The following is a 13,109-nucleotide window of genomic DNA, read 5'->3' as shown; positions in this document are numbered from 1 at the left end:
GACGGGCGGTCACTGAATACTGAGGATGGAGGAGACGGTCGGTCACTGAATACTGAGGATGGAGGAGACGGTCGGTCACTGAATACTGGGGACGGAGGAGACAGGCGGTCACTAAATACTGAGGATGGAGGAGACGAGCGGTCACTGAATACTGAGGACAGAGGAGACAGGCGGTCACTGAATACTGAGGATGGAGGAGACGGGCGGTCACTAAATACTGAGGATGGAGGAGATGGGCGGTCACTGAATACTGAGGACGGAGGAAACGGGCAGTCACTGAATACTGAGGACGGAGGAGACGGGCGGTCACTGAATACTGAGGATGGAGGCGATGGGTGGTCACCGAATACTGAGGATGGAGGAGATGGGCGGTCACTGAATACTGAGGATGCAGGAGACGGGCGGTCACTGAATACTGAGGACGGAGGAGACGGGCGGTCACCGAATACTGAGGATGGAGGAGACGGGCGATCACTGACTACTGAGGACGAAGGAGACGGGCGGTCACTGAATACTGAGGATGGAGGAGATGGGCGGTCACTGAATACTGAGGATGGAGGAGACGGGCGGTCACTGAATACTGAGGACAGAGGAGACAGGCGGTCACTGAATACTGAGGATGGAGGAGACGGGCAGTCACTGAATACCGAGGACGGAGGAGACGGGCGGTCACTGAATACCGAGGACGGATGAGACGGGCGGTCACTGAATACTGAGGACGGAGGAGACAGGCGGTCACTGAATACTGAGGATGGAGGAGATGGGTGGTCACCGAATACTAAGGATGGAGGAGATGGGCGGTCACTGAATACTGAGGACGGAGGAAACGGGCAGTCACCGAATACTGATGATGGAGGAGATGGGCGGTCACTGAATACTGAGGACGGAGGAGACGGGTGGTCACTAAATACTGAGGATGGAGGAGACGGGCGGTCACTGAATACTTAGGACGGAGGAGACGGGCGGTCACTGAATACTGAGGATGGAGGAGATGGGTGGTCACCGAATACTGAGGATGGAGGAGATGGGCGGTCACTGAATACTGAGGACGGAGGAAACGGGCAGTCACCGAATACTGATGATGGAGGAGATGGGCGGTCACTGAATACTGAGGACGGAGGAGACGGGTGGTCACTGAATACTGAGGATGGAGGAGACGGGTGGTCACCGAATACTGAGGATGGAGGAGATGGGCGGTCACTGAATACTGAGGATGGAGGAGACGGGCGGTCACTGAATACTGAGGATGGAGGAGACGGGCGGTCACCGAATACTGAGGATGGAGGAGACGGGCGATCACTGACTACTGAGGACGGAGGAGACGGGCGGTCACTGAATACTGAGGATGGAGGAGATGGGCGGTCACTGAATACTGAGGATGGAGGAGACGGGCGATCACTGAATACTGAGGATGGAGGAGATGGGCGATCACTGACTACTGAGGACGGAGGAGACGGGCGGTCACTGAATACTGAGGATGGAGGAGACGGGCGATCACTGAATACTGAGGATGGAGGAGATGGGCGGTCACTGAATACTGAGGATGGAGGAGACGGGCGGTCACTGAATACTGAGGATGGAGGAGACGGGCGGTCACCGAATACTGAGGATGGAGGAGACGGGCGATCACTGACTACTGAGGACGGAGGAGACGGGCGGTCACTGAATACTGAGGATGGAGGAGACAGGCGGTCACTGAATACTGAGGATGGAGGAGACGGGCGGTCACTGAATACTGAGGATGGAGGAGACGGGCGATCACTGAATACTGAGGATGGAGGAGATGGGCGATCACTGACTACTGAGGACGGAGGAGACGGGCGGTCACTGAATACTGAGGATGGAGGAGACGGGCGATCACTGAATACTGAGGATGGAGGAGATGGGCGGTCACTGAATACTGAGGATGGAGGAGATGGGCGGTCACTGAATACTGAGGATGGAGGAGACGGGCGATCACTGACTACTGAGGACGGAGGAGACGGGCGGTCACTGAATACTGAGGATGGAGGCGACGGGCGGTCACTGAATACTGAGGATGGAGGAGACGGACGGTCACTGAATACTGAGGATGGAGGAGACGGGCGATCACTGAATACTGAGGATGGAGGAGACGGGCGATCACTGAATACTGAGGATGGAGGAGACGGGCGGTCACTGAATACTGAGGATGGAGGAGACGGGCGGTCACTGAATACTGAGGATGGAGGAGACGGGCGGTCACTGAATACTGAGGATGGAGGAGACGGGCGGTCACTGAATACTGAGGATGGAGGAGACGGGCGGTCACTGAATACTATATTTCTTTTGTGTTCATCCAGTTTGTAGTTTGGTAATTGATAACACTTATCTATTATCTCCTCTATTTTGTGACGCTTCTTATTGTGCAGCATTTCTCTCCACATCTGTAACACTTTTGCTCCGCACTTTCTTTATGGCGTGTTCCTGTCCTCTTTAAGTCTGCGGCTTTGTGGGGATTTGGTGCTCGGTATATATATATATATACAGTATATATCGGTCACGTATTGAATATCTTTCCCTTATATCTATAGGGAACCTCCCTCCGGGGTTTTACTGCATGTTTGAGGACGGCAGCTGCGGGTGGACATTAGACCCCAAAACATCGGACTGGAGGATCGGGGCCCTGGAGAGTGCGGGGGGTAAGTAACGAAAAGCAGGAAAAACTATTTACATGATAGGCTTAGATACTCCAGCTATGTTGACAGTATCACAGATGACAGGCTTAGATACTCCAGTTATGGTGACAGCATCACAGATGACAGGCTTAGATACACCAGCTATGGTGACAGTATCACAGATTACAGGCTTAGATACTCCAGCTATGGTGATAGTATCACAGATGACAGGCTTAGATACTCCAGCTATGGTGACAGTATCACATATGACAGGCTTAGATACTCCAACTATGGTGATAGTATCACAGATGACAGGCTTAGATACTCCAGCTATGGTGACCGTATCACAGATGACAGGCTTAGATACTCCAACTATGGTGACAGTATCACAGATGACAGGCTTAGATACTCCAACTATGGTGATAGTATCACAGATGACAGTATTAGATACTCCAGCTATGGCGATAGTATCACAGATGACAGGCTTAGATACTCCAACTATGGTGATAGTATCACAGATGACAGGCTTAGATACTCCAGCTATGGTGACCGTATCACAGATGACAGGCTTAGATACTCCAGCTATGGTGACAGTATCACAGATGACAGGCTTAGATACTCCAGCTATGTTGACAGTATCACAGATGACAGGCTTAGATACTCCAGCTATGGTGACAGTATCACAGATGACAGGCTTAGATACTCCAGCTATGGTGACAGTATCACAGATGACAGGCTTAGATACTCCAGCTATGGCGACAGTATCACAGATGACAGGCTTAGATATACCAGTTAAACAGACAGTGTCACTTTTAATATCCCTCATGTTTATTCTACATTCGCTGGTATCACACACAATAGGCTTAGATACACTGGTATCACACACAATAGGGGGCTTAGATAAACTGTATCACACAGGCTTATTACTAATTGCTCGTTTTTGCAGCCTGCACCGTGTATAATACATTTGTGTCTTCCGTCCAATGTGACTTTGAGGACATGGATTTCTGCCGCCGTCAGTCCCGGAGGATGGAGACCGGTCCTTCTCCGCTGCTTTCTAGACTTTATTATCCCGGCTTCCTCTGATTATTTCTTATTTCTTTGCTTCTATGTCTCGGGTGTTTTATCCCTTTTATTACATCTCAGGTAGTGATGAGTGGACTCGCACATAATCGGGACCGGCGGACCCTGTTATCTGGTTTTCAAAATACAGTTCCGGGCCAGATGCCGGTCCCCATATTATTCTATGGATCCAGAATCCTTAGATTAAAATTGGTGGTGGAAGAGATAGGGGATAGGAGCAGGTGCGTCATACTTACCGAGGCTCTGTCATGGCTGTACGCTGCTTCTGGGCCTTGCATTCACTTCCGGGCTGCTCATTACCTTCATTGAATATGCACTGCTTTCCATGCCCATCGGTGTCTGTGATTGGTTGCAGTCAGACAGCGCCCCCAGCCTGAGTGACAGCATCTGATACATCCAATCACAGGATCTATATCGTACAGTAAAAATAAACAAAAAATGGTGTAGGGTCCCCCCGTATTATGATACCCAGCACAGATGAAACCCACAGCTACAGGCTGCAGCCCCCGGCCCTGTGTTTATCTTGGCTGTGTACCAAAACAAGAGGAACCGCATGCAGCTTCTTTTTTTCTTTTTTTTTCTATTGAAATAAATAATTTAAAAACCGGCGTGCGGTCCCCCCAATATTAATACCCAGCCAAGATAAAGCCCGACAGCTTCAGCTGCCTGGGATTGTTGCATCCATTAGCTGCGACAATCCCAGCACCTTACCCAGTGCTTCCCGATTGCCCTGATGCGGTGGCAATCAGGGTAATATAAGAGGTTAATGGCAGCCCACAGCTGCCTCTAAGCCCTAGATTAGCAATGGGAAGGATCTATGAGACCCCCCCCATTAACAATCTGTAAGTCAATGTAAATAAACACAAACACTGAAAAAATCCTTTAATTGAAATAAAATACAAAAAAAGCTCCCCTCTTTCACCACTTTATGAACCCCAAAATGCCCCTGCAGGTCCGACGTAATCCACACTAGGTCCCATGACAACTCTAGCTCTGCTACACCTGAACTGACAGGGCACAATCATAGACCATGACTGCCCACTGTGAGTTTCAGGCAGAGAATGAATGAGCTGCAGCAATCAGCAGTGACGTCGCTCAGGTTATTTTCGGTCACAGCTGGAGTCCTCCACCTGTGACCGCAGGTAACCTGACCTCAGGTGACCTCAGGTGACCTCATTAAACCTAGTGAACTCACCTGCATCTCTTGGCAGAAAATCGCAGGGGGGGGGGGAAGCTGGGGTTGCCAAGTGATGCAGATTTAGTGTTGAAATTTTTACACCATTCTTCTGCACCCATTCTACACCTCCTGGCAAAAAAATATCACATCACTACCCCATAATACCACATGTGGGTTTCATGCAGATTTTTTGCCAGGAGGTGTAGATTGGGTGCATGAATATGATTTAAAAATGCAAAAAAAAAAAAACACCTTTTTTTTTTTTTTTTGCCAGGAGGTACAAATTTGGTGCTGACATTTCAGCACCAAATTTACACCTCCTGGCAGAAAACTGCACTGAAATGGTGTCAAAACGTTTATTTTTGCATTTTTTGGGCCAAGAAATGTAGATTTGATGATGATATTTTTACATTATATTCATGCACCCTATATACACCTCCTGGCATAAAAAGCACATCAAAACTACATGGACATAGTGACTTCTCCTTCCTGAACGCAAACTACAAGATTCAATGCTTATATTCTGCACCGTGCGCTGCCAGCAAATGTATTACAAGAAGAAATTTGTTCAATATCTGACTGGACACAATTGTAAGTTCTATTAATATAAGATTTCTTCTTACTTCTACAGATGACTCAGTGCTGATTCTTAATACAAAGGAATCCAAAGCCTCACAAAGCTCCGCAATCACCAATGTCCTGTACCCATCACCTATGAAGAACTCCACCTGCGAGGTCAGTACCGAAAAGTGGATTTCATTGTAAGAACATATCTCCCGATACACAAGAATATAACTACAATAATACTGCCCCTATGTACAAGAATATAACTACTATAATACTGCTCCTATATACAAGAATATAACTACTATAATACTGCCTCCTATGTACAAGAATATAACTACTATAATACTGCCCCTATATACAAGAATATAACTACTATAATACTGCTCCCTATGTACAAGAATATAGCTACTATAATACTGCTCCTATGTACAAGAATATAACTACTATAATACTGCTCCTATGTACAAGAATATAACTACTATAATACTGCTCCTATATACAAGAATATAACTACTATAATACTGCCCCTATGTACAAGAATATAACTACTATAATACTGCCCCTATGTACAAGAATATAACTACTATAATACTGCCCTCTATGTACAAGAATATAACTACTATAATACTGCCCCCTATGTACAAGAATATAACTCCTATAATACTGCTCCTATGTGCAAGAATATAACTACTATAATACTGCCCCTATGTACAAGAATATAACTACTATAATACTGCCCCTATGTACAAGAATATAACTACTATAATACTGCCCCTATGTACAAGAATATAACTACTATAATACTGCCCCTATGTACAAGAATATAACTACTATAATACTGCCCCTATGTACAAGAAAATATCTACTATAATACTGCCCCTATGTACAAGAATATAACTACTATAATACTGCCCCTATGTACAAGAATATAACTACTATAATACTGCTCCTATGTACAAGAATATAACTACTATAATACTGCCCCCTATGTACAAGAAAATAACTACTATAATACTGCCCCTATGTGCAAGAATATAACTACTATAATACTGGCCCTATGTACAGGAATATAACTACTATAATACTGCCCCTATGTACAAGAATATAACTACTATAATACTGCTCCCTATGTACAAGAATATAACTGCTATAATACTGCCCCTATGTACAAGAATATAACTACTATAATACTACCCCTATGTACAAGAATATAACTACTATAATACTGCCCCTATGTACAAGAATATAACTACTATAATACTGCCCCCCTATGTACAAGAATATAACTACTATAATACTGCCTCTATATACAAGAATATAACTGCTATAATACTGCCCCTATTTCCATCATGGCTGAACTATGTGGAGTTTCCAGTACACGTTTATTGACAATATGTTCCGGAGATATCCTGCGGTATCCGCTATGGATATGATATATACGGTAGAACTATTTGTGTAAAAAACCTCCGTAACAAGATTTTACATTACAGAAATCTTTAATAACTGCACTCTCCCGCAGGGGCTTTGCTTGTTGTAGACCCTGTAGGATGTGAGGTCCCGCTCCTCGTGTGAGCTCTCACCCCCGGCTGACATGTAATTGTGTCAGTCCTGCGCCGCGGTGTCCCCTCCTGGCGCTGAACGCTCCCGGATCCCCGAGGGCTGCGCCGTGCTTTTCTTGTGCTGCTGTGATCCTATTCTTTCGGTTTTGTAGCTGTTCTTCGCGAGTGATATTTTTTTCGTTTCCGGCCTCTGGAGATAACTGCGCAGATAATTGAAATTGGATATAATCCGCGTGATCAAATCCGGTGCGGACGGGCGATCAAGGAGACAATGAGAGAGACAATAATGATGAGAAGATCTGACGCCGAGACTTGTGGATTCTCATCATCACTGAATGCAAATGATACATTGTATCAACAGGGAACAAAACAACAACACCGGCTCCGAGCTGCACCGTCACCGGGGTGTTTGAGGTTAGAGAGCCCCCTAAAATCAGCAGCACAGAGTATTTTAGGAGAGGAGTGCGCTGACTATGTGAGTAATCACCTACTGTAAGGAGCAGGATCCCAGCAGCACAGAGTATTTCAGGAGAGGAGTGTGCTGATTATGTGAGTAATCACCTACTGTAAGGAGCAGGATCCCAGCAGCACAGAGTATTTCAGGAGAGGAGTGTGCTGATTATGTGAGTAATCACCTACTGTAAGGAGCAGGATCCCAGCAGCACAGAGTATTTCAGGAGAGGAGTGTGCTGATTATGTGAGTAATCACCTACTGTAAGGAGTAGGATCCCAGCAGCACAGAGTATTTCAGGAGAGGAGTGTGCTGATTATGTGAGTAATTATCTACTACTGTAAGGAGCAGGATCTCAGCAGCACAGAGTATTTCAGGAGAGGAGTGTGCTGATTATGTGAGTAATCACCTACTGTAAGGTGCAGGATCCCAGCAGCACAAAGTATTTCAGGAGAGGAGTGTGCTGATTATGTGAGTAATCATCTACTGTAAGGAGCAGGACCCCAGCAGCACAGAGTATTTCAGGAGAGCAGTGTGCTGATTATGTGAGTAATCACCTACTGTAAGGAGCAGGACCCCAGCAGCACAGAGTATTTCAGGAGAGGAGTGTGCTGATTATATGAGTAATCACCTACTGTAAGGAGCAGGATCCCAGCAGCACAGAGTATTTCAGGAGAGGAGTGCGCTGATTATGTGAGTAATCACCTACTGTAAGGAGCAGGATCCAAGCAGCACAGAGTATTTCAGGAGAGGAGTGTGCTGATTATGTGAGTACTCATCTACTGTAAGGAGCAGGATCACAGCAGCACAGAGTATTTCAGGCAAGGAGTTTGGTAATCTTGAGATGGAGAGTGACTTTTCCTCCCATGATGATGTAGAGTGGACAGAGCTGCTATGAAGATGGGAGTGGGGAGAGTCGGTGCAGAGTCCCCCTGCAGCACTGAGTATTTCAGGAGACAGTTGAGTTTGCAGACTGAGATGTGGCTTCAGACCTTTAATATATACAGGACGCTGGAGGTGCATGAGTTTTCTTTGGAGAGAGAGGAATAAGATGCTGCCGGGAAATAAAGGATGGAGCGTGTTGAAATTCACCGTGTCTGATGTTTTTTTTTCCTTTCCTCCCATTTTCTGCACATTTAATGATCGTATGACGGGTTCAGCCGCCGAAAGTCTAATGTGTCTGACCCCTCAAGACGCCAGATATAAGCCTGAACGACGCCATACGTCATGTATACATGGTCCGAGGCGTTACAGGTATACCTCCTGCAGCTGCTCTCCGTCCTCCTGGCGTGGAAGGGGTTAACAGCGTCTCGCAGGGATGGATCCTCCGTGCAGTGAATGTCACCAGAAGAAAACCAGCGTTTCCTTCAGACGCAAATTGCATCAACATTAAGTTCTATTTAATTACAGCTAAAATTAAAAGCATCTGAAAACCGCTTTCTAACCCGCAGGCGACGGGGGCAGTGCGTGCGAGGAGATGTAGCAAAGGCGAATGTGGTGACTTCTAATCACTTATACAGTGCTGGCCAAAAGTATTGGCACCCCTGCAATTCTGTCAGATAATACTCAGTTTCTTCCTGAAAATGATTGCAATCACAAATTCTTTGGTATTTGGCATCTTCATTTAATTTGTCTTCAATGAAAAAAAAAAATTGTCATAAAGCCAAATTGGATATAATTCCACACCAAACCTAAAAAGGGGGTGGACAAAAGTATTGGCACTGTGTGAATAATCCTGTGCTGCTTCTGTAATTTGTGTAATAACAGCGCCTGTAACTTACCTGTGGCACCTAACAGGTGTTGGAATAACTAAATCACACTTGCAGCAGGTGACATGGAGTAAAGTTGCCTCAGCCTCTGTCCTGTGTCCTTGTGTGCACCACATTGAGTATGGAGAAAAGAAAGAGACCAAAGAACTGTCTGAGGACTTGAGAATCCAAATTGTGAGGAACATGAGCAATCTCCAGGCTACAAGTCCATCTCCAAAGACCTGAATGTTCCTGTGTCTACGGTGCGCAGTGTCATCAAGAAGTGTAAAGCCCATGGCACTGTGGTAACCTCCCTAGATGTGGAAGGAAAAGAAAAACTGACGAGAGATTTCAACGCAAGATTGTGCGGATGGTGGATAAAGAACCTCGACTAACATCCAAACAAGTTCAAGCTGCCCTGCAGTCCGAGGGTACAACAGTGTCCACCCGTACTATCCGTCAGCGTCTGAATGCAAAGGGTCTGTGTGGTAGGATACCCAGGAAGACCCCACTTCTTACCCCGAGACATAAAAAAGCCAGGCTGGAGTTTGCCAAAACTTACCTGAGAAAGCCTAAAACATTTTGGAAGAATGTTGTCTGGTCAGATGAGACAAAAGTAGAGCTTTTTTGCAAAAGCCATCAACATAGAGTTTTACAGGGGAAAAAAAAGAGGCATTCAAAGAAAAGAACACGGTCCCTACAGTCAAACATGACGGAGGTTCCCTGATGTTTTGGGGTTGCTTTGCTGCCTCTGGCACTGGACTGCTTGACCATGTGTATGGCATTATGAAGTCTGAAGAGTTACCGACAAATTTTGCAGCATAATGTGGGGCCCAGTGTGAGAAAGCCGGGTCTCCCTCAGAGGTCATGGGTCTTCCAGCAGGACAATGACCCAAAACACACTTCAAAAAGCACTAGAAATGGTTTGATAGAAAGCACTGGAGACTACTAAAGTGGCCAGCAATGAGTCCAGACCTGAACCCCATAGAAGACCTGTGGAGAGATCTCACAATGGCAGTTTGGAGAAGGCCCCTTCACATCTCAGGGACCTGGAGCAGTTTGCCAAAGAAGAATGGTCTAAAATTCCAGCAGGGCATTGTAAGAAACTCATTGATGGTTACCGGAAGCGGTTGTGCGCAGTTATTTTGGCTAAAGGTTGTGCAACCAAGTATTAAGGGGGCTTTACACACTGCGACATTGCTAATGCGGAGTCGTTGGGGTCACGGAATTTGTGACGCACATCCGGTCGCATTAGCGATGTTGCTGTGTGTAACACCGATGAGCGATTTTGCATCGTTGCAAAAACGTGCAAAATCGCTCATCGGTGACATGGGGGTCCATTCTCGATTATCGTTACTGCAGCAGTAACGATGTAGTTCGTCGCTCCTGCGGCAGCACACATCGCTGCGTGTGACACTGCAGGAACGAGGAACCTCTCCTTACCTGCCTCTCGGCCGCTATGAGGAAGGAAGAAGGTGGGCGGGATGTTCCGGCCACTCATCTCCGCCCCTCCGCTTCAATTGGGCGGCCGCTCAGTGACGTCGCTGTGACGCCGCATGGACCGCCCCCTTAGAAAGGAGGCGGTTCGCCGGTAACAGCGACGTCGCCGGGCAGGTAAGTATGTGTGACGGGTCTGCGCGATGTTGTGCGGCACGGGCAGCGATTTGCCTGTGTCGCACAACAGATGGGGGCGGGTACCCACGCTAGCGATATCGGGACCGATATCGCAGCATGTAAAGTAGCCTTTAGGCTAAGGGTGCCAATACTTTTCTCTGGCCCATTTTTGGAGTTTTGTGTGAAATGATCAATGATTTGATTTTTGTTTCATTCTCTTTTGTGTTTTTTCATTGCAAGCAAAATAAATAAAGATAATAATACCAAAGAATTTGGTAAAAAAAAACTGAGTATTCTCTGACAGAATTGCAGGGGTGCCAATACTTTTGACCAGCACTGTATACAGCGGTCAAATAAGTATTGAACATATCACCAATTTTTTTAAGTAAATATATTTCTAAAGCTGCTGTTGACATGAATTTCTTACCAGATGTCAGTAACAACCCATCCAATCCACACAGGCAAAGAGATCAAACCATAGATGTCCAGTAATTAAGTAATGTGCAATAATGAGAAATGACACAGGGAATAAGTATTGAGCACATTACTGAAACTTATTTAATACTTTTGTTGGTGCTGAAGCTTCCAGACCCCTCCTGTATGGAGACACTAGTCGCCTGCATTGCTCAGGTGGAGTTTGGCCCATTCTTCCGCACACACTCCTCACATCCTGCAGGTCCCGGCTCCTTCTATGATCTCGGAGCTTTTGTTCCTTCCAGACATTTTCTATTGGATTCAGCTCTGGTGATCGGCTCGGCCATTCTAGCAGATTTATTTTCTTTCTTGGCCGTGTGTTTGGGATCATTGTGTTATGAAATGTCCTCCCTCGTTTCATCTTCATCCTCCTGGTAGATGCAGCAGATTTTTATCAGGAATGTCTCTGTACATTCGCCCATTCATCCTTCCTTCAATTATATGAAGTTTGCCAGTGCCGTCTGCTGAAAAACAGCCGCACACCATGATGTTCCCACCTCCACACTTCACTGTTGTTGGTTTTTTATGGTGATTTGCCTTTTGGCCTCCAAACATGGTGTGTATTATGGCCTCCAAAGAGTTCAGTTTTGGTCTCATCTGACCAAACCATATTCTCCAAGTATTTCACAGACTTGTCTAAATGTTGTTGAGTAAACTTTACACCCACTTTGTCTTTGTTTTTGTTCAGCAATGGAATCCTGTGTGGTGAGCGTGCATACAGGAGCGTGCATACAGGAGCGTGCATACAGGAGCGTGCATACAGGAGCGTGCATACAGGGGCGTGCATACAGGGGCGTGCATACAGGGGCGTGCATACAGGGGCGTGCATACAGGAGCATGCATACAGGAGCGTGCATACAGGAGCGTGCATACAGGCCATGAAGGGGGAGCACATTACTTATTGTTTTCTGTGAAGCAATTGTCTCTGCTGATTCCAGGTCTTTCTGTAGCTCTCTATGTAGGTCCTTTGCTCTTGGACAACTCTTATGGTAATTCTTTTCACTCCTCTATTTGAAATCTTACGTAGAGCACCTGGCCATGGCCGGTTTATGGTGAAATGATGTTCTTTCCACTCCTGGATTATGGCCCCAACAGACACTGGCGCCTTCAGTAGTTTAGAAATTCTTCTGTAACCAATGCCATCAGTATATTTTGTAGCAATAAGTTTGTGGAGGTCTTGAGACAGCTCACTGGTTTTACCCATCATGAGATGTTTCTTGTGTTTGGTAATGAGACTCATTTTATAGGCCATCAGATGAAGCAGCTGATATTATTTTTCACTAAGTGGCAGGATTTCTTTCTAATTAATTATAGATTTCAGCTGGGGCCATAAGTTTTCTTGGCTTTTTGCACATCTCTTTCTTCATGTGTTCAATACTTTTTCCCTGGGTAATTTCTCATTATTACACATAACGTAATTTATGGTCATCTATGGTTTAATTCATTTTCTTGTGTGGACTGGATGGGTTGTTACCAACATCTGGTGAGAAATTCATGTCAATAGCACCATTAAGCCTGGGTCAGACGAGTGGATACGAGAGAATCGGATGCGATATGCTAATAAAACTCGGCTCAGACTCTGCTGCAAGTGTCAGCCGGTCTCTCATGTGGCCCCTTGGGACAATTAATTGCCCCCCGATATTGATAACACAGTTAATCAGTACACTTACTTGCAGTCCTGAATATACTTCTTGCCACTTCAGTGTTTGGGTTTTCACGATGGAGATATTTTGTGATCTTGCAGCACACAATGGGTCAATGTGCCCCGGGTGTGATTGTCTGCAGCTCCGGCCGGGTAAT

The 13,109-nt window shown here is 46.0% G+C and overlaps 1 protein-coding gene across 2 annotated transcripts in view; it reads left to right on the top strand.

Moving 5' to 3' along the window:
* The window catches only part of ALK (ALK receptor tyrosine kinase), a 946,570-nt gene that overhangs the window by 767,482 nt on the left and 165,979 nt on the right, over positions 1-13,109 (top strand). For both annotated transcript variants that reach the window (XM_075339043.1, XM_075339042.1), the window contains exons 7-8: positions 2,553-2,660; positions 5,528-5,631. In XM_075339043.1, the coding sequence (XP_075195158.1) occupies positions 2,553-2,660; positions 5,528-5,631 (212 nt within the window). The remainder of the gene's footprint in view (positions 1-2,552; positions 2,661-5,527; positions 5,632-13,109) is intronic.

Source organism: Anomaloglossus baeobatrachus, chromosome 3, assembly GCF_048569485.1.
Source record: "Anomaloglossus baeobatrachus isolate aAnoBae1 chromosome 3, aAnoBae1.hap1, whole genome shotgun sequence".
In the NCBI taxonomy this organism is placed as follows: domain Eukaryota; kingdom Metazoa; phylum Chordata; class Amphibia; order Anura; family Aromobatidae; genus Anomaloglossus; species Anomaloglossus baeobatrachus.
Note: the sequence above shows the minus strand (reverse complement) of the source record. Positions and strands in the feature narration are given on the sequence as shown.